This window comes from Neodiprion lecontei, chromosome 5, assembly GCF_021901455.1.
Source record: "Neodiprion lecontei isolate iyNeoLeco1 chromosome 5, iyNeoLeco1.1, whole genome shotgun sequence".
In the NCBI taxonomy this organism is placed as follows: domain Eukaryota; kingdom Metazoa; phylum Arthropoda; class Insecta; order Hymenoptera; family Diprionidae; genus Neodiprion; species Neodiprion lecontei.
The window spans coordinates 2,833,633-2,855,695 of NC_060264.1; the positions used below are offsets into that span (position 1 = coordinate 2,833,633).

The window sequence follows — 22,063 nt, forward strand, 5'->3', positions numbered from 1 at the left end:
CTCATAGTCGCCGATCTTGTTTACAGACTGAAACCGTGATGAGGAGGTAAATTATAGTCCCGAGGGATTTTCTTGTCAGTCTTGATCGGAAGATAATTGTTGTTGGAGAATATGAAAAAATCTTCGAAGCATTGCCCACCTTTCGACAATGTTCTTCTGAAGCGGTGGTTGCTACATGTTGGACCTGTCCGTCGGAAAATATTGCTGGTTAAGGTATATTGTAACTATTTACTATTTTGATAAATTTTAACGTCGATAAATTTTAACGTCGTCGTTTTTCGCACATTCGGCGTTACTTCGATCGATTTGTGCCTGATATTGTACGGATGCAAAGCTAGGTTTGGGGGGTCGTTTCGATCAAATAAGCATATCGTATTGAAGTTAGTAACTTATCGTAACGATTCATGCCGAGGAAAACCCTTTTTGGAATCGCCTGAAATTTAATTAACCGTAATAAAACAACACAATCATATCTCGAAATCATAGTTAGTCGATAAACTTTGTGGCATAAAGCTTACGGTTTTATAGAGGTTACATGAAAAATATCCCAACTCTATTGGATTGCCCGTAGTCGGTTTCGACATTTACGTGTACTTTTCCAAATATCGAAGTTTACGTACCTTAAACGCGGAAATGGGCTTATCAGCCCCATTCTAGTTAAGCCTATCTTCGCGTTTGAGATACGCGGACTTCGATATTTCGAGATGTTGAAGAGTTTGAGATAGGCAGTCTTTATAAATCACGGTATCACTCTTTATAGTTTGTTGAATTATTCATTTTCTTCTGTTTTTTTCATACATCACTTTACATTTCCGGTATTACATCTTATCCGACTAACTCGCCCGTTTTCTCGCTCTCTTTATATACTTTCTTTTCTTGGTACCTTCTATATCTTTTTACTCACTTATTCCAGATCGTTCTTCCCTATCTTACCTACTGTTGGCTTGCCTCTCTTACAGATAACAAGTTAATATTGCATTTCTCAATAGGAGACATTTACGACAACGAAGAAATCGACCAGAGTACCCCCCCTTAAGGGGTAACACCAATCTAACGGCCGAAAAAGATCTAACTTTGACAATTTATTTTGGGAGTATGGAGAAAAGAGGAGGATTTCTCTCAGTGTGTTTATTTAACAAATATTGAAGCATGAAAAAATAAAATTTTGTTTATCATCTTGAACGAAAATTGGCGGCGACAGAGCAAATTTTTTAAATCACCTTTTTTTTAAAACTCTTATCACCGGAGAACGGATTTCCCGTAAAGTATAAGACCTGGAACAGAAAACCAAAAAATGTTATAATCTATATATATACATACCATTGTCTACGGAACTACATGGGGATTTTTTTTTCTTTTTAATCAAAATTTGTAGAATTGGTGAACTTTTGAAAAAAATGAACGACTCTTGGACAAAAAATAATCAGTAAATTGTTGATAAAAAATAAAAGCTTACATCAGATTAAAAAAAAAAAAAATGGCTGGGCACTTCCATAGAAATTTTAATTGTGCAGCTACTGTCAAAATTTCAAGTCGATCCATTCAACGGTGTACAAGTAATCTGTTCAAATTTGAAAAAAAGTGGTATAGAGAAAAATGCGTTTCAAGTTTTACGAGCATTCAACGCGCGCTCGGAGGCACTGTGGCAAAATCGAGAATTGAACCTTTCGAAATTTTTTTCAACACATTACCAGCTGGATATTGGTTTTATAACCTTGATATATTGTTTAATAAGTCAAAACAACAACGAAAACAACAACAAACAAAATATCAACAACAATTTTCCAAAATCCTAGAGTGGGGTTATCCCTTAAAGACATATTAATGCTTTTCGAAAATGCGAAATCTTCGATGAGATTAGAAATACCATTAAAATGCGCTGCCAACTAATGGTAATTTTGGTATCGCTGTTTAACAACTTATTATTTCAGCCAACTTAAAATTGTCCGTAAAAAATCTCTGTACACAGTCAAATAATGTCTCGTCAACATTATTACATTACAGAATTAACTTCATGCGAGAAGGTTTTACATCGACGAAACTACAATATACATATAGTTGCGCGCAGATAATGTTACGATTACGAGGTCGTTGAATGTGAAAATCCGGTCTTTGACACGAGGGTGAAGATAAAGGAATTGTCAAAAAAAAAAGAATAAAAACTGAATAATAATAAATAGTTGTGAAAAATTCAATTAATCAAGACTGAAGAAAATGTAACTGAAAAAAGAATTTCGCCGTTCGACAAAATATATCGTTTTGCGGTTGGCGAGGGAAATATATTTTTTTTTTACCGCGAACAATTTAACGGTCTTTTGTCGGGTAGACCGATTTACACTACAAGTGAGACATTCGTCTTACGCAAAAAGTGCGCATTTAGTGAGACACGGAAAATTTTATGGAAATTATCGGTTTACAATCAGTGCGCGTTTTCCTCTATGGTTAGATTCGTCATCACATCTAGCGGAACTCTGCTAACAGGATGTAGTAATAGACACCCATACAATAGAGATATAACTATGTAAGTTTGCTGCCGCCGCATGTGGTTCAGCAAAACTCAATTAATAATCACTGACGAGTGCGAAGAATTTTTGAACTCTTATTTTATCGCTTCTTCCCTCCCCCCCCCCCCCCTCCCTTTACCCCTTCATTTCCGTTGCTGAGAATTCAGTGTAGCTAGAATGAATTATTACAACGCATTTATTTTGCTACGCTAGGGCATTTCTAGAACTTCACATTACCCGGCCTGCGAAACGTTTGAAATACGAATCCGCGACGAAGCTTATATTATGTTTGACTCAACTCGTTTCGGTGACATTATAACGCGATAAAGGACGAATTTACTATTGCGATTTCGTAGAATCCGCGTGCCATTTCTTTATCTCTTTGCGTCGTATCAAAATTTAGTGAGGTAGTTTTTTTCGGGATTGCACATAGAATGAGGCTGTTAAGCCATTTTTCGATTTTAAGATACGTGGACTCTGATATTTGGAGATATATACGTCAGCGTCGAAATCGACCTGGGCACCCCCTTAATAAACATTTAGACATCATTGTCTTCATTTTTCTATTTGTTTCGTTTTTTACAGTTTAAGGACCATCTAGTTAATCTCGGACTCAGACATTCGGCAGTGCGTAAAGGCCTCTTGCAGTTGTCTTCCTCTCCTGTTGTCTGCTTAAAACGAGTCGCGACGACTGTACAGGTACAATTATACGGGATAAATAATTTTTTTTTCTCAAAGAAACGATGATGTCGATATTGATTTTTTCATTATTTTCACCTTTTTTTTTCACTTATTAATCGACGATAGTCACATTATGAGCCAGGATACACGCATAGAATAGCCAATAGTTGCCAGAATCTCGAATTTAATTTCGTGGGTAATAATTATTCAAATGAAGACGCCTTCTGAAGATTATATTCAGCCATCCGTAGTTGACACTCTTGCACTTTATTCATGAGGAGACACAGTGCTCAGGTTACACAGCTATCTGTGGCACGTCAAGTCGTCGTTTCGTAGAATCCCAACTGATGTAGTTAGTTGTTTTATTTTATACAATTTCGAATAGTAATCTTGAGGTCTCAACAATCTACAATACCCGAATCCTGAAATTATGATTAATTGTTACATTATTTCTAAACGCACATTTTCCATTATTCACTACAAAAATTTGTTTTTTTTCTAAATTACAGAGATCCAAGAAGTGTGATGATAATTTCCATCTCAGTTTAGTTTTCAAAGAAAGTGAACAACCGTTTGATACGAACAATAATGGGAAAAATGTGGGCTCCATGAACGCTGACTTCCATTTTTCATTTTCAATGAACCGGTCGAGTTCTTTGGCAGCTCTTACAATGAAAGAAAGCCACGTGACAAAACCTTCGGCTCATTCGAGCAATGAGCCCAGCACATCCAGTTTGGACAAAAATAAAAACAAGAATCAAGTGATTGCTGATAAATTTTCAAGGAAGATCAGATCTAGCAGCCCGTCAAGACGAAAAAGTGGTTCTAAAACAAAAAAACGGGTCCGGGAAGAAAATCCTAATGGTATAACATGGCGACTAATTCCTATAGATAGTGATTGGCGTCCAAAGCCTTCAAACGATGATGTTCTACTTCGTCAGCAGCAAATGAAACGGAAGATAAAGATTAACAGAAAGTTTAAGGAACTTTTCGGTGAAGATAGCGATGTTAACGAATATGGCATCTGTCCTGCAACTCATAGTCAATCAAAGTGTAGGCAATCCAGTTCTTCTAGAACCTCGGATTCTAAACTTGGTTGGGAATCGCCGATTTTTGTTTGCTCGAGGAAAAAACTAAAACCACACCATGATCACGGCAGTGATAAAGCAAGTGTTCCGTGTCAAAGGACTTGTAGAACATCGTCAAGATCGGGTTTTGATAGTCCTACCCAATCTAAGGCTCTTAGAGACTCTGCACAAAAGCAAATTTTGCAGCTGCAGAGCACCTCCGATTCTTCTCTATTTCCAGATTATCGTAATGTTTCAACCCCAGCACTTCCGATATCGTGCACTGACACTTATGATCGGAAAAATAGTGCTAAGTTTCAGAGTATTGCTGAAAAGCAGTGTAAGCCTGCTACACCTTTCGACAATGGTTTATATGAAAACAAATCGACTGTGGGCAATCCACCAATTTTAGACACTGCCTTATTGGCAGAACTGCAGACTGACGATGGAAGAAGTGACAGCATATTGGATTCAGGGTACGTTGAGATGTACATGATGGTTTCAATCAAGCTAATTGGAAAATCAACTGTACTGCACTTACGCCTAGTTTAGAAAAAAAAGCAGATATAGTTCAGTGCAACATTTAGCTTCTGGTGAACTTACCAAGATTTACTTACCCATCATTTTTTTCGGGAATCAGGTTTAGCAAAATGAGTTTCGAACGAAGTTTTATTCATTGAAATTTCGGGTATATATTTTGTGGGTGAAATATCTTCACTTTGGAAGATTTTCCGTATTTTTTTTTTTTTTTTTTTACGGAACATCAGTTTTGACTTATGTTTTTTTTAACTGTTCAGGATAAGTTTTATTTAATAATTAATTTTGGAGTAACTGAGCTGAAATAGAGATACAAATGAGTGTAGAAATAGAGAATAGGAACCCCTTTCAACTTATTTGTAAAAGTTAGGGCTTTTCCATAGTGATTTCTCTATGTCTTTGAAAATCCACTGCAAAGAGTCCTTTTAAAAATTATCTTCCTAATTATTAACCTAGGATTAACAGATTATATTTTGTGATAACGTAAAATAATAATAATAATTTGTTCAAATATGTACACCCTGCAAAAATTCCGTAATTATAAGACATATGTCTTTCTTATTTTAATAGGCATTAAGAGTTTAGAGAAATAAGTTTCAATACGAATAATTTAGACGTTGATTTAAAAGTAATGATTGCTCTCAAAATCTAGAGCTCATTGAAACTGATTTTGAACTACGTTTCATTGACTACAGGTTAACCTTAGACAGCATCAATTCATCTTCTCAACCTTCTGCTACCTTTGAAACTACATCTTCGCAACACGAAAAGAGCTCAGCTGTTGAACATGACATAAAGAAAAGGCAGCTAGTTGAAGCGGATTCCGTTAATGGAACAACAGCAATGGAAACACAAAACTTTATTGAAACTGATTCCACAGAGGCTGTCTCGGAAGTCGAAATTATGGTTGAAAAAATAAGGAAACCTCGAAAGATAACCGATCATTCATTATCGGATCGCACAAGTTTCTGTGTATCAAATTCATCTGATAGGAAATTTTCGCCCTATTCAGATTGCACACAGATTACCGACAATTTGCAAAAGGAACCGGACTCGTTGAATGATTCAACGTGTTGTCCACTTGTTACTCAAGAATTCGATCATAACCCATCATCAACAACTGATATTAAACCAAATATATATGAGTTAGACATGTCGTCTTGTGCGACCAACAGACTTTTAGGAGCTTTGGATAAAATATTTTTGACTCTCCTTTGTAGGCGTAGAGTTCGCGAGCGACAGCTGGGAGCTAAAAAGCTCGCCATAAAAAAAAATCAGCAAGAAGAAATTCTGATGGCTCAGCACGAACTTGAAGCGAAATTTATTACATTTAGGATGGAAATTCGCTATCTATTCAAAAGACTGTTCACCAAAGATCAGGTAATCAATTTTATTGCTCAAGGTCTTGATCACAGAACGCCAAATGAAACTAAACGCTTTACGAAAAAAGAAATAGAAATAGCAATTATGGAAGCAGACACACCAATTTCACTGCTTAAAACGGAAACTGAATCCAGTATGTTGCCAAGTGAGCCAACTGAACCAACTGAACTAACAGAGGCTATCAGTGAACCTAGGAGGGTGATCGGCACCATAGATTTGACGGATGAAGGTTCAAGCCAAGACAATGACATTGGTATGCGACTATGTGACAGAAGCACACACCCTCCTGGCTCAAAAAATAACGATTCAAAATCGGGTGGCGTCACGAATGTCGGTAGTGGGAATGATCACAATGGCAACGAAATTTGCCCTACATTACCGAGTATTGCAGAAGTAATTACCATTTCTACAGAACAATTTGAGACGATACGAGAGGAGATTGTGTATCCTTGTAATCTGTGCCGTGCGCGTACCAGTCGGGTTGCTTGTGCCAGATGCGTACAAGCATATTATTGTTCAAAAAACTGTCAGGAATTACACTGGGTTCAGGCACATTACACAAAATGTGTGCCGTATCGAGGAGTAATTTCTGATAAGTGAAACACAGCATTCCTATTTGATTAACTAATTCCATTATTCAATACTATTTTGAAGTTGACATATCTAGTGTCAAGCATATAAATTTTATACGTATTATGTTATAACGTAATAATTATCACTAATCTTTTTTCAAGTTCTCGCTCTTCAGTAATCGATTAATTAGTAGATTTCGTTAGATCCATGACAATCACTCAATTGAAAAAAAAAAAAATGCACAGTGTATGTATGTTCGTATTGTATGATAGTACTTGTCATCTAGAGTATGGGCGAATTCTTTTTCCAGCTGCACCCCAAATAATCCAATGTTCGAAAAATATATCCGTTTGATATATCAGCTGACCATACGAACCCTTGAAGTGAATGTCACCATTTTACAAAATACAGTGATAACCTTTGTATCGTAAATAGTAAAGTTCACACTCCCCTGCCAGGAGGGGTTTTAAGGTTGACATTGGAAGGTTTTGTAGGTGCTTCTCTAGAGTGAATTAGATTCTATTGAGGAGATTGCAAAACAATGCTTCCGTACCCTAAATAAGGAGCACGCAAATGTACCTGTGTGCGTGAATTTTTTTGTTGTGTTTATACAAAAAAGAGGCGGTTATGGTTGAATGAAGTATGAGCTGAATCAAAATTACCATTTGTACTTAATGTGTACCTGATATGTGTACATAGCTTTCTTCAAGTGATTCATATTTGTACTACTTGCAATTAGTAGTACACAGAAGAAAGAAAAGTAACTAAAATTACACAGAGAACAAAAAACTATTAATTGTAAGTCTTCCTACGTTGACTGATATTCTTGAGTCAACACTTATCATAAGAATTCTATAAGTCCTTGTTTTTATTTACGTATGTTTAACAACTAGATATTTCCTATAAAAAATATTTTTTTAATATAAGAGATACGAAAAAAAGTAAAAAAAAAGAATAAAATATTTTACGTATTTATAGTGTTTACGTAGTTCTGAGTGAAAAAAACTCGGACTTTTGTTTTTAATTGCAATATCAATTCAAATTTCCCGCGAAGTTACCGAGTGCGGTGTGATGACATGAAGTATGTTCTAAGTGCTTCAATCGGTTGAAGTATGTTCCAATCGCTGTAATAAGTTGAACAATATTCAAGATTCACCGAGTATTGTCAGTGGTATCGTCAAATAATTGCTACTTTTTAATCGGGTTACCGAGTACTTGAGCTCGTAGTGACAATCAGTAATTGCGAAATAGAATATTGGAAATAGATTCATTCTAACCCACTGAAACGTATCTTTGAAGGTTTCTCTCTGTCTTTGATCTTCGCCAATTCAATAATCTGATGTTGCCGACTCTGAAATACTGATCTACATATGGCTAACTTCACACAATTCGGACAGCCTCCATGGCTTCCAATGGCTTCTTCAAACTGTAATAACGACAACCTGTCAAAATTACAATTCTATGCGTCAGATAATCTGTATCAAGATCGCCACGAAGTCGGATGGGAAATTGTGTGGATAAAACAAAGAAATACACGGCAGAGAATGCGAGGCAGGAACCTCAGGTCGCCTATGCAAGTTACGTGAGTAAACGGGTGTCAACATAGCCTCTCCAACCTAACCTAATCTAACCAAATATTATTGGAAAACTAATATTTTCGAGTCACAAACATCGAGTTTCTATGAAAGAAAGTTAGATTACTACTTCTAAGCACGACTTGCATGCATTTAAAGTGTGTCTATCTATTTCATCCTTTGCATCCGTTAATCTTGATTCATAACCTAACTCGCATCTTCACAAGAGATATTACCCCGTGTAGATGATGTTCGTACTTACAGTCCAGCCTTGACAACGTATTAAGCCGCCGGAGCTCAAGATTTGCTCTATTCAGTGGGAGTAGCGCAGGCAACTCGACGACATCTGCACACGTCGAATGGTCAAGACGCTCCCGTGCTTCTCGTATTTCCCGGATTTCACGAATCTCTCGGCGAACGTAAGTACTGTACTCAGTTGTAGTTGCATTTGTCATATTTTAGCTATACGATAATATAAATAAATAATTAATCAATTATATTTAAGTACTTTTTTAATACATTTCAGTGGTAGTCAAGATACATCTGAGGATCCGTGCTCATTATCAAAGACGAGATGGCCGGTACCGCAATTTGAAGCAGCCTTTTTACCTGAGTTCAAAATTAAAGAAACTGCGTACAAGACAAATTATGATATCATCGATCTCATATCTAAGGGCGCTTACGGCCAGGTGTACAAAGTCCGCAGCCGAATTGACGGAGAAATATTTGCACTGAAGGTTCTCAATAAGGCACAAATAATTGCTGAGGATGCCATTGAGCGTGTCAAAGACGAGGTACCACTAATTTTCTCTCCATCTTACCTCCGGTGTTCTTTATCTGTGGCTATTTTCTTACTAATCACGTCCTTTTGTTTCAGGTGCGCATACAGCAAGTTGTCGGGCATCATCCGTTTGTGGTGAATGCCTCACGCTATTGGCAGGACAAAAGGCGACTCTATGTTGGTAGGTGACATAAAAATCATAAATTTGTAATATTTGTAAAGCAATAAAATTAGTGGTAAATAAGTTTGTGAGGTAATTATGAAAACGCGTACTTACGTTTAACGTACCAAAAAGCATGCATCTCTACATTTATCTTTTTTCTACATGCATTGAAAATGGTTCATCATTATTATTTTTTAGATTCCTTTCTTTATGTAAAATGTATTTCGTTGCAGGTAGTGACTATGTTTCTGGTGGTGAATTGTTTACTTTGGTCGAAGGATACGGAAACCTACCCGAAGATGCAGTGAGAATTCTTGTGGCTGAAGTTGCGTTAGCTATAGGTAAGTTACCTATAATGGGACCTATACCAAATTACGAAATATACATTAAACTGACATATATCTTTCAAGATTTCCTCCATAACGCCGGTATTATTCATCGGGATGTAAAAGCTTCCAATGTGCTTTTGGACGAGGAGGGTCATGCCCAACTGATAGATTTTGGTTTTGCAAAGTGGTTGAAGCATGGACAAAAAACATCAACGCTTTGCGGAACTCCGCAATACATAGGTAAATTATTTTCATTCGCTTGTTTTGCTTCCATAAAAAAGCATATTTTACATTGACCCTCAGTAAAGAATCATTGTCCATCGTCTCGTGATGGTTCATAATGTACACATGTATTTTTTTCTTGCATTATTACACACATCTCGTAAGTGAGGTTTTTTCATTTCCAAACCTCCCTGAATACCGTTGCTAACAGCATATACACACCCCCTTTCAGCTCCAGAGATTCTACGTGGAGAGCCATATGGTCATGCTATCGACTGGTGGTCTCTTGGTGTCCTCATGTACTTTCTGTTGACATCAGAGGTGAGTTTGTCATACGAATACTAAAGCTTAAACGTTTTGTTCCGTTGCACCGATTATCAATTCCTGCCAGTCTATTTTACCACGCGAATCAATTGTTTCGAACAAATATCTGTTATAATCAAGATTGATGAACCGATTTATCGACGATTCAAAAAAACTCCCCAAGTTTTGTTACGATCAATGTCAAATACAAACACATTTCTATAATCAAAGAATACTGCACGAAAGAAATGATTGACAAGCAAAATTGCGCTTTTTAAATTCGAGTTTATTTTAAGCAAGTATATAGGGGATGAGGTTCAGGGGTTGGGATAGAGTATGGCTGGGGGTCGCCAATAACGGCCCTCAGCCAAGTCTTCCATGAGAGAATTGCTGCTGGTTTTTAGCTGACATAAATCATAGCTAAGGTTAGTAAATCGAACCATGCAGCAAACAGACAAAAAGACATACACAGAGACGGAAATGTGCGTGCGATCACACCCTATTATTATTATTATAAGTGTGTGTATATATATATATATGTATATATATCCTGTGCGTGGTGTGTAATATATGTGTTATATCCATACATGTATATCTATATATATATATAAATGCACACACACACATTATATATATGTAGAGTCGAAGATAGCTCAACGCTTTTATTTATAATAATAATAATAATAACATTAATAATAATATAATCATAATAATAATAATAATAATAATAATAATAATAGGCGCTAAACGCATTTACCACAACGACGATTAATAAACATAACGACATAATACAAATGTTTATAATAAAAATAAAAAAAATAATAATAATAATAATAATAACAATAATGATAATAATTATGATAATAGAGAAAGGCGGTTTATGATAATCAAGAGGGTCTACTACGTTTCAATTCGAGCCCTGCACGCATCACCGAGACACCTAAAATATCTATCTATATTGTAATACGTATAATATAAAACGATATGGACTGAAATGATGATGTGCGTTATATGCGTAGTAACAATGATAGTATAATAGTAGAGTTTAGATGATGTTATATAATGACGAACTACGCTTCCGTTTTATACGTGGGGCTTATTGTTTTAACGGGGATGCGTAGACGCCGAAGTTGTAAGTAACGGACAACCAGGGCAGGGCACTTTTTTTTTTTTTTATTCGTCTTTTCTTCTTTCTTCTTATTTTTTTTTTTACTTTTTTCTGTTCCGACATTGATCTACACCCATAACACGTAACTGTATTGTATATTGACGATGCTGCTGAAGGGTATGCGGTTCCATCGTGCATATAAGATCGTTATTGATCCAGTGAAATAGTTTTACATACATTGAAATATCGATCTGATTTCATTTTTGGATTAAAAAGCGAAGTGGTAGCGATATCAAAGGACACGATTTTTTACATTTCGGAGCGTGGCGTTCCTCACCCTCTCAATCTTTATTTTTTTTTTATTTTTTTTTTTGTTTGCCCTTTCTCCCTCTCACTCTGTATCTTTCCCTCACTGGGTTACGAAAGATGATCGTATAAATCCGCCATATTCTAATCTATTCACTCTTTCTACCTCTCGCGTTCTTCTATCTCACACACGCACACTTTCTCGCCTTTTTCCTCTCTCTCTCGCCCTAATCTTGTGTTGTTTTTTTTTTTTTGTTTTTTTAAATTTATTTTTATTAAAAAAAATTTTTACTCGCATTTATTATGTCGTTTGTTCTCCGATGGAATATATAACCATATATATATATGTGTGTGTGTGTAGTATATAAGTATATGTATATATATATATATATATATATATCACTCGCGAATGATCGATTGTTTTTTTTCTTCCCGTATAATATGATTGTCGGTTTGTTGTGTATGCGTATGCGAGTTCGTTTTATTCAATCTTCTAAAAATTATTTTTCTGAAGTAGATATTTTTCCGGTCTCGCTTTTCTCAATACTTTCCTCTTGACTTGAATCCTCGTCATGCTTGCTTACTTTTTTCTCCTCTTCGCTTTCCTCGCTTGAAGAAGATTCCTCGCTCGATTCTTGCGATGTTTCCTCAGATTTTTCCGCTTCCGGTTCAGGTTTTTTCGGCTGATTATTGTCGGTCAGTTGTTCAGCGTTTGGGAGATCTTCAGCAGCCGGAGTTTGAAGTTCTTTTGGTTTCTCTTCCGCCGCAGCCGGTTTTTCCTCCTTCAATTCCGTCTCTTCTTTCTTTTCCTCATTCTCAGTAGCTGCTGATCCTTCTTCAAGAATCAAACTGCCCTCCTTCTCACCCTTAATCTCCTCCTTCACTGCTGGCTCCTCTTTGATTTCAGACACCGCGTCTTCCACCTTCCTGGATTCTTGTTCGGCTACCTTTGTTGCTTCTACTATCTTCTCACTTGCCGCCGCTGATTGCGCGTTATCGATCGAGGCAGACAGTTCCTTCTTGGATTCCTCCACTGACCTGGAAACGCTGTCAACGGCTTCGCTCACGAGTTTCGGTATCGAAGTTTTCTCAACCGGCGTCACGATCGCAGCCTCTTCCTGTCCTACTTCACTTTTCTCCGGGCTCTCACTATCCGGGGTAATTTTTCCTCCGCGAGTTACACGCTCGGCGATGTCTACGATCTTTTCTTCCTGTTTCTGCAGGTTCTCGCTCTGATCCTTGACGATCGAGTCGACGATCAATGAAGCTTCGTGGGGCAGTTCCTTAGCCGCCGGTAATGCAGACGCGATTTTTTCCTCCGTCGATAAAACCGCAGCTTCAGCTTCCTTTGTCTCCGTTACAAGGCTCTTCTCGGCTGAGATTGGAATCGGAACTTCCGCCGTATTAATCTGTAGAGCATCAGTTGTATGAAAAATAACAGTTCCGGAATTCGATGTTGTGAATATTGTATTTATAATCGACACAAAAGAGAAGATCTTTATCAAATCTACAGGAAAAAATAGACTCATCAAAGTTTTTGGTAAATAATACCCGTATTTACTGTAACTTTTGCTATAAATGTAGCAGATTTTAGTCTGTCACGTAGTAGTTTACACTATTTTTAGAGTAAAAACTACAGTTTACCAAGTATATATTACCAAAAAACCTTGTCCGTGTCCCTCTTTACCTGCAGTTTTGTATCATATATTCCAACACCAAATCACACCAACTTACCTCCTCGGTTTTCGGCGACGACTCCTCCGATCGGGCTACTACCGGCTTCGACTCTTCCGACTCAACTTCGGGAGTGTCGATTTTCTTCACCTCCTCCTTTGGCGTCTCGACGATCGTTTCCTTCGTCTCTACCGGTTTGGCCGCCGCCTCTCCTTCCGTGGGAAGAACAATGCTCGGGGTTTCCTCGATCGGCTTGGCAGCTTCGGGTTCAGCGGACTTGGCCTCCTTCAGTTTCTGCTCCACAATATCGACGACCGCAACCGAGGAAGCATCCTCCGATTTTACCTCCGTAATTGGACTCTTCGTCTCTACTTGACCCGACCGCAACGACTCCTTGACGCTCTCAAGCGGTATAACCGGGTGAACATCCTCAGGCGAGGGTGCGGCCAGAGGCAAGGAGTCGGTAACCGCGACCATAGCCACGGCGAGCAGTAGAATCTGTGCCGCCTTCATCATCCTGGCGTATTTACTCGGCTTGAAAGAAACGTGGAAAAACAAAGAAGACTGTTTAAAACCTTCGACAAAGTTGCCTGTTCAACTTTCGTTGGGGGAGTGTGCGACACTGTAACCCGTGTACCACGAACGGCGGTCATAACTTCACTAAGGACCTTATATCGCTGCTACTGCGCAGGTGGAGGAACTCCGAGGAACGGAAAGGGGGACCACTACTCGTGCCGTTCAACCCGATCCGACGATGATATTACTGGGTCTACAGTGACTTCCACTAGTTGGAGTAGCAGGATGGTGGCGAGGAGGCGGAGAATGTATACACACGTAATTGCAGGATGCGCAGATATATTGTACGTGAGGTCGAGTTGCGGACTCGATGAGGGTGGGGGTCGACTCTGATCGTATCACCGACAACACCCCGCGCATCGTATCGTTCCCAATCTTTACGAAGATCCGTTTATACGACGACGAAAAGTGGCTAACGCGTAGCTGTTTGTTGAAAGACGACGATGACGGGGTACGATATCCCTCGCAAGGCCATTGTCGAATTTACTCAACTTGTTCAATACGCGTAGCAGAAGTAGTATCTACTGCTTCCCCTTTACCAGCTAGTCACTTCCGTAATACGCGAATGATCAATGATCCGGTTAATTCGCTAGCGATACAGGATGTCCAGTCGGCTGGAAATCCTGGGAAATTGTGAAATTTTTTATATGTATCGTTAAGCAATGCCGATATCATGGAATTGTAATGCTCGTAGGTACTTCGACCTTGGTTTATTGCAATACCGCATGCTGGTATTGTTTCTTAGTCGTTGCCTGCAGTAAGTATTTATATATATATATATATATATATTTACTATGCACTGCGTGTATTATATGCATATGGTTTGCACGCAATCCTATGCTAATTAGGATTCAAGATCAAGTCAGTTTTTTTCGTCCCCACTTTGAGCGAACGTCGTAGTTTCCGACGCGCAAATCCTTTTCCGGACTCGCGGAGTTGACGCGGACAAAACAAAGACTGGTTGCATTTATTACTTTGGGGAACGGCGCGATTTTTTTGTTGACGTTGCTGCAATTTCTTTTCTTTTTTTTTTAAACTGCAATTTTTCTCTGCTAAATTGGACCGTCTATTTTTATGAATCAGAGGATTCGTGCGGTAAATTTAGCGAAAAAAAAGGTTCATTCAAAAACTGTGCCAGTTCATCGTTTTACCGTAGAGGTAATGAATCCTGCAGTAATTTCGAAAAAAAAGACAGCTATTTTACCTGTAACCTATCACAAGAATGTCGGGTTGCGTTGTAGCTCTTGTTTTTTTTTCTTTCTTTCACTGCTCGATAAAGACTTTTATCCACTGCTAAAAACTATTTTCTACTCTTCACTATTTTCTTTTATATTATAAATTTGACACGATGAACTATCTTGCTATGCGGAGAAACGCTAGATTTTGTCGCGATAAGAACCCCATCTGCATGCGGCCTCTGAGACAGGAAGGAAACTGGATCATTACCTCATCAAGACCATTAATCGAGGCGGTAACGATATAAGCGGTGAGTTTTTTTTTCTTTTTTTTTTTTTTTAACAGATGCCTGTAATACCGTTACACGTATAATATAGTTATAAGTGTACATCAAAATAAGACGAAAGATGATGTGGCACGAAATGAGATTGAACGTTGCAGTTCAATGATTCAAAATGATGATATAAATAAATGTAGGTTTAGGAAGATGAAGAAGTCCTTTATCGACTACTTACTTATATATAACGTGCTCTTTATTTCTGCCACTGGTCTTCAATTGTCTCGTCACGTTAGAGTTCCTTTCGCGTTATTTTCTTCGTTCTTCGTTCTTCCTCTCGTTTCCTTCCTTAAGCAATAAAAGGAAAAGTCCCCGATTATTTTTAAATACAGATGCGCGATTTTTCGTTAGGCAGCGAATAGTGGCTACCTACCACCTGCACGTGATGAAAGACTCGGTGAATGAGGGCTTAGCTCCCGAGGCCCCGTTTATATACCGAGCCGGGCGGGCCCCATAGAGATGAGTCCCCCACCACCTTCGCAGTCGTCGTTTCCACCGCCGATGCCGTAGCCGCCGCCGCCACCACCACCACCGTCACCATCATCATCATCATCATCATCATCATCATCATCATCGCCATCATCATCATCATCATCATCATCGTCATCATCATCATCATCATCATCATCATCATCATCTTCCTGCAACAGTAAAGGCAAACGCAAGGGCACCCCGCGTTTATACATCGACTCGGACGTACAGCTGATATGCATTCCCAGATATTCACAAGGCGGTATGCGAACGTAGAGAACGATAAGCGCAACAGCCAGGCACGTACTTCTGCTTCGCTCGGCTCTGCAACAACAACGGATATTCTTGACGTTTAGGTGATACCAACTTTTCCCTTTGAGCCGATTACGCTTGTCATCGATTTGTCACCACGCATGCGTAGGCATGGAAACATCATTACAATGGGGTTCAAAGTACACGTACGGACTGCCTACGTACCGACCTGGAACCTGAAAACTTGACCACTGGCTGACTCAGTTCTTTATTAGTATATGTGAGGAGATTGTGAAAAAATTTTTTTGATGCGCGTTTTAGAAACGGTCGGGAAAGTATCGAGCAAACTCTCGAGAATCGCTTATATCTACGACGTGTCACGTCAGGACGACGACTACCGGAGAACTTGAATTTTGTTTCTTGTTTTCAAGATTAAAACGGTTAATTGAACCTTGGAAACATAATTTCTCGAGGTAAACGACCGTTTATAAGTTATTCCGGTGAATTTGGATTTAGAAACTATTAACAGTTTCGAGGATGGCGGTTAACGAGTTCGTATTTAGAAGGAAAAAAAAAAGAATCATACGAAACATATTTTGCCGTGACGCTTTGTCCACCACCTATGTAGGATGGTTTTTCGCCAATGCAGGGAGGGATGTGATCGTAAACCGGAATCTAAGACATTGTCTGGATTTCCGAGAGTGGGGTTTTTTTTCCCCTTAAAGATCAGCCGGGGCGTTGAATTGATATTACACGGTCGTTAACGCGATATCAAACAGATATTACGGGACGTTGTAATGCTATTTTCGACACTCGCCGAGCGATTTATGCCCACTTTGACGCGACTTGTACACGTGATCATGTATGCATGCAGGTTGCACATGTGCGGGAGTGGAAATACCAAGGGAGGTTGCCGGGCGATTAGCAGCGTCGCGTTAGCATTCTTATACGGTATATATAGCATGTACTGCATATCCACTCTCGCACGTAGAACTCGTGGCAGACCAGTAGCTCAACCGAGGTACATAATCGTATTGATGCAATATACGTCGTGCAGATTTGTAATACGGTTATTATAACATGAAACTAGGTGTAACATCATCGTCATCATTATCATCATCATCGTCATCATCGTAATCTTTGCGATGATCATCATCTTGCAACGAGCCCAAGGTCTCTGAAACGGCGACAGTGGTCGTCGCCCTCCTCCTACTCCTCCTTGTATCCACCTCCCCTCCTTTACCCGATGCTCGACCCGAGTCCACCGGTCGCCGAGACTGCTGCAGGTATTAAAGTTCTGAAATATCACTGAGTTTCCAAGCGTTTCGGGATAGCCCAGGGAAACAGGGGCACCGGAAGTATCAGAAAGACACATCGGAGGACAAACAACGTTACGTATCACCCTGCGGTATATCATTTTTGAGTTTATTTTTCCTGGAAATATGATTTCAGAGTACCGTTAGAGCGTTTAGTACAGTGAATATTCACCCTAATTTACATCTAACTAATGTAAAAAATGTTTTTAGATGGTATACGGCCGGAGACTACGTCTCGAATACGTGCGGCAGGTCGTTCTTAACGGTACACGTAGACCTCGACGATACGTCGAAACGAATTTCATAATTCGTCGACAGGTTCTGGAGCCAACTGGACGGCTGGTTAGCGAGTCGATGATAGAAGATGTATCATCGCTAGACGACGCACGCTGTATATACGGTATAACGACAACAGGCAATCGTGGTATACCAGTTCAGGCAGATAGGCAGGGGGCTGGCTCCTCGGTGATGAAAATGAAAAAGACGCTGGAAAGATCAAGAGAGAGAGAAAAGGAGATTCATGAGGGGGTTAGGGAGGGGGAGGCAGCAGGGCCAGGTTCACTGGTTATAGTCGCCGTCTTTGTCCGGGTTCCGATTCTCCCGTATATCCATCTCCTATCCTCTATACATATTAAACATTTATTAGACACCGGGAGTAAGCAGCCCAAGATGTCCCGGCTGCCATTGATGCTGCTCTGCTGTGAGACGTACGCGACGACTTCTGGTGATGGTGATGGTGCCTGGTGATGGTGCAGCACGCGATACGCGGGGTGAAGGGCGGCGAGTTCAGACCGGCTAGAAACTCACGAAGAAGACCGTCGTCGAGGAGAAAGAGAAGGAGGAGGAGGAGGAGGACAAGCGAGTATTGAGAAACTGTGATAGTATACACGGGCGTAGGTATACAACAACTCGCTTCTGCCAAGTCTTGCCCTCGCCGTGAGTTTAGAGCTAGAGGTATAGGTATATTATAATACCCTTTGCTGCCTGCACCTATGCAGGTTCCAGGTACTGGTTTACTCGTTTACGGTCTTTCTTTGCAGTCGGCCAAGCGATGCACAACCACCTTGTACACCTCCGGGCCCCAGGAACGAGAAGTAGCGTAGCCGCTTGTCTTCGCCAGTCTTGACGGGGTGGTGGTGGGGGGTGGTTAGGGACGCTCGGGGGTGGATCCGACGATCGAGGATTTGCCGGTGCTATTTTGAGCGTCCGTCGTGCTGCCGTTGTCTCCTCCCTTCTCCTCCCCTTCCCCTCTTCTTCTTCTTCTTCGTCTTCATCTTCTTCATCTTCTTCTTCTTCTTCTTCAATATTATATCCTTTAGCGTGATCACCGGCGGCGAAGAGGCTTCTGCTGCACCAGAGCAGAGCAGAGCAATGGAGATCCTGCGGAACGGGTTGAGGCCCTGCAGGCCAGGTTTTGCAGTTCTGAGTGAGCGAGGGGGGTCGTTAAAATAATCGCACGGCTAGTATAGGTATAGGTAGAGGTATAGACCGGCAGGTACTGCCTATGCCATTTTCGTCCTCGTCCTCGTCCTCGTCCTCGAACGACCTCCTCGGATCCGTGATGCACCTCGAGACGATGAAACGAGAGAGTGAAGTACTACCTATTCTAGAATGTTGGGCTGTAACGCGAATTCAAATTATACCGTGGTTATAATTGTTGTATTATTTTTTTTATTATCATCAACCAAGCTTTAAGACCTTAATACCTGTATTAATATTTTACAAGATACTCTCTTAGGGTAACTGCGTTAGCTTTTTTTAGGGAAAAAAAAAATCAAATTTCATCCTGCTTGTGAATATAGACGCGAAACTAAAAGTACCGTGTTTTGGGTCAGACGAACCATTAATTGAGACAAATGTACTTGAGACTTGCGCAGTGTATCTCATACGAATTGTATGATTATGTTTGGATATTTGAAATAAAACGGTGGGATAGGGGGAGGGGGGGCAAACAGATTAACAAACGTATACAGAGAATAAAACATGCTCATGCAACGATTACATCGTTGTTTATTATTATACACAGTGATTTTACAGTCGCGCACTGATTACGACACGATATTTTTATGCACAAGTTAATTATCTATATTTACATACATATAATCTCTACATTATTATAACCTCGGAAGATTATTTAATTCATCATTTTGCAACATCATTGCCGAGCTTGTATATCCTAGGCAACGCGTGCTTGTCGGCGAAAGATCGGAATCGGTAGCGCGACGCGTCATAATATAATTCTTGTGCGTACATTGTATCCATTATATTATACCCAACCTACACGTGGGTTACGTACGTGTGTAATTTTATTTAGTTCTGTACCGGAAAAAGGAACGTGTGAATAAATATTCTACACCTATACGTCAGTAAATTCGGCACGCGTATTATACCTATCCCCGCTTAAACATGTACCTATACGTATTGAGTGAGATAAAAATAAGGAGAGAAAGAAATGGAGTTTGCCAATCCGGGACCGAGGGGAACTTTATAAACTGTAATTTCTAGGCGAATCGCGACCTCTGTAAACGACGAATGAGCGAGGCGTTTGACCAAGTCAAAAAGACACTTCTCGCTGTTTTTTTTTTCTGGTTTTCGACAGTATTCTCTGTACCTAATATATTATGCATGACTTGCAAAGTGGAAGGCGATTCCGTTCTCCTTCTTCCGCAGTGCGTCAGGCATTTCGAGAAAATTCGAATCGTTCCCGAGGTCTTGTCCGTTTGATGAATTCCTCTTACTCAATACAGTTTCGGATTCACGTCTTGATCAAAATTTAACACCTCAAACCACGTATTCGGTCTTGAGTAGCTTTATAGGCGACAAAAAATTTTTTTTAAATAACGCAAACAACATCAAACGGAGAAAAAAAACCTCATGAAAAAAGTTGAAGAAAAAGTTTGAAAAGATTCCCAGATATTTAACGACTTGGGGACGGTCGCTTAATGTTTCCCTACGCATCACACGTATCTACGTATCGCGTGTTTCTCATTATTCCATTGACATTTCGCACTTTATAGGCATTATATATGTTTAATATTTTCGTGCGCGTGATCGGTGTTGGTATTACCTATATACGAGTTTATTAATTGAACATTGTCACGCGCGTGACGAGTTTTTTTTTTTTTTTTTTTTTTGCGCAGCGATGTGTATAAGGAATCGTAAAACGTACCAATTTATACCCGCGTGACATAATACGGGTGTTGCTACTGTTGTTGCTGTTGCTGTTGCTGTTGCAGTATTTCGTTACGACGATGACTTACTTGACTGACTGACGCACGATATCGACGATCGTTAAAAATCTTACAACGTCTGCTATACATACAAATTTTTCATCCAACACTTGTCGCATAATACAATGGGCTGCGATTAAAACAGAAATTTAACTTGCCCATGGATTCGGTCGGCACACTGAAAAATCGGAATTAAAAAAAATGATGTGATAACAATAAAGCCGGTTAAATCAAGTATGGAATCAGTAAATGATTATATTTTCACAATCAAATTAATATTACGTATCATAATGCATCGACGACAAGAAGATAAAGGCTCCAAATGAAAGCGGCAAGAAATGGAAAATTTCCATCGCTCACCCCCTGATAACCTAAATTAATACATGTACGTGTGTGTATGCATATATGTATATATGAATAAAATTCCAGGCGGCAGGTGAATCACACAAGACGACTCGACTCGTCTCACCTCCCCCTGAAGTTCTTCTTGCTGCAGGCTTCGATCCCCCCATAGAACGCGGGCCAAAAGAAAGTTCCCAACTGCAATTTCTCAATGGTCGGTTTCATATATATTGGATTCAATTGAATAATGGTGCGGCTGGTTATCACCCACCCCGAGTCGGTCGGTATTCGCCGTCGTCCGTGTCTCACGCGTGTGCAATGCTGCCGAAAGTCATTGCCTGTGCTCCTTTTCTCCTCTCTCTCTCTCTCTCTCTCTCTCTCTTTCTCTCTTTATAGCTTCAAATCGTCATTGCGATCGGGCCCCGGCGTCGTTAGCCCGTGCACCGTATATTAAATCAACGGTATATATATATAGACGTATACATGCCTTGTACTGTATATATATAATATGTATAATATATATACACACACACACACACATACACACGTATGGTGAAGCTGCCATGCTTGCGATCGTCCGACTTGCCGCTCGTATAAACGAGTATAAGATCAACGAGACGCGTATATCGTTAAGATATCGTAAACAAGACACATACGTTGAACATAACGTTCGCCTTATGTGTGCGTTATACAATTTGTTCGAATCCAACTTCTTCTATTCAACCTTGCCGATTTTCTTTTTTCTGGTATTTTTTTTTTCTTTTGTTTTTGTCTATGAATACGATTTAACGTAAGGATTTTAAACGAAAATCGCGTTACCCATAGAGTCGAAATTTATTGTTAGAATGACTTGCGAAAAAGGGATTTGTTAATTGCACGCGATACTCGTTTCAAACTTTTTTTATATCGTCTGATTCACTTGTTTTTCTCAATTTTAATTATCGGATGGGTAAGGCACGGGATTTCAGTCAAGGTTCGACTTTGAACTTGGTTCAATCTGCAATTAAATTGAAGGACGAAGGACGTGTGTAGATCTACACATGTATACGTGTGCATTAGCGAATTTAACCCCCTTGAGTTGTGCATTATTGTCCTGAGTCAACGGGTATAACAATATAATATTTCATGGTTTTTCAGGTTGCTGATTATTGATTCTGA

General features: G+C 39.6%; 3 protein-coding genes and 1 long non-coding RNA gene across 7 annotated transcripts in view; 3 read left to right on the forward strand and 1 right to left on the reverse strand.

Annotated features, from left to right (window-relative positions):
* LOC107219288 (serine/threonine-protein kinase S6KL) overlaps window positions 1-22,063 on the forward strand; it is a 29,918-nt gene that overhangs the window by 3,248 nt on the left and 4,607 nt on the right. The window contains exons 1-9 of one of the 4 annotated variants that reach the window (XR_006904646.1): window positions 7,763-8,327; window positions 8,584-8,738; window positions 8,846-9,113; window positions 9,197-9,281; window positions 9,497-9,604; window positions 9,674-9,832; window positions 10,047-10,135; window positions 17,544-18,287; window positions 18,374-18,468. Coding sequence is in view for 3 of the 4 variants with exons in the window: in XM_046741373.1 (XP_046597329.1) it covers window positions 8,247-8,327; window positions 8,584-8,738; window positions 8,846-9,113; window positions 9,197-9,281; window positions 9,497-9,604; window positions 9,674-9,832; window positions 10,047-10,135; window positions 17,544-18,080 (1,482 nt within the window). In the remaining variant the exon portion in view is untranslated. Of the gene's footprint in view, window positions 1-7,762; window positions 8,328-8,583; window positions 8,739-8,845; window positions 9,114-9,196; window positions 9,282-9,496; window positions 9,605-9,673; window positions 9,833-10,046; window positions 10,136-17,543; window positions 19,871-22,063 lie in introns of those variants that run through there. The other 3 variants (XM_046741373.1, XM_046741374.1, XM_015657473.2) reach the window with 3 other exon arrangements.
* LOC107219271 lies at window positions 87-7,030 on the forward strand. Its single transcript, XM_046741372.1, has 4 exons — window positions 87-213; window positions 3,090-3,203; window positions 3,695-4,728; window positions 5,485-7,030. The coding sequence occupies exons 1-4, from the start codon at window positions 112-114 to the stop codon at window positions 6,770-6,772; spliced, it is 2,538 nt and encodes an 845-aa protein (XP_046597328.1). The 5' UTR covers window positions 87-111; the 3' UTR covers window positions 6,773-7,030.
* Window positions 10,383-15,698, reverse strand: LOC107219286 (neurofilament heavy polypeptide). Its single transcript, XM_015657472.2, has 3 exons — window positions 15,473-15,698; window positions 13,266-13,739; window positions 10,383-12,940 (listed from the first exon to the last, which is right to left on the reverse strand). The coding sequence occupies exons 2-3, from the start codon at window positions 13,719-13,721 to the stop codon at window positions 12,032-12,034; spliced, it is 1,365 nt and encodes a 454-aa protein (XP_015512958.2). The 5' UTR covers window positions 13,722-13,739; window positions 15,473-15,698; the 3' UTR covers window positions 10,383-12,031.
* On the forward strand, window positions 12,940-13,507 carry LOC124294719. Its single transcript, XR_006904647.1, has 2 exons — window positions 12,940-13,071; window positions 13,225-13,507. It is a non-coding gene; the product is annotated as an uncharacterized LOC124294719 (long non-coding RNA).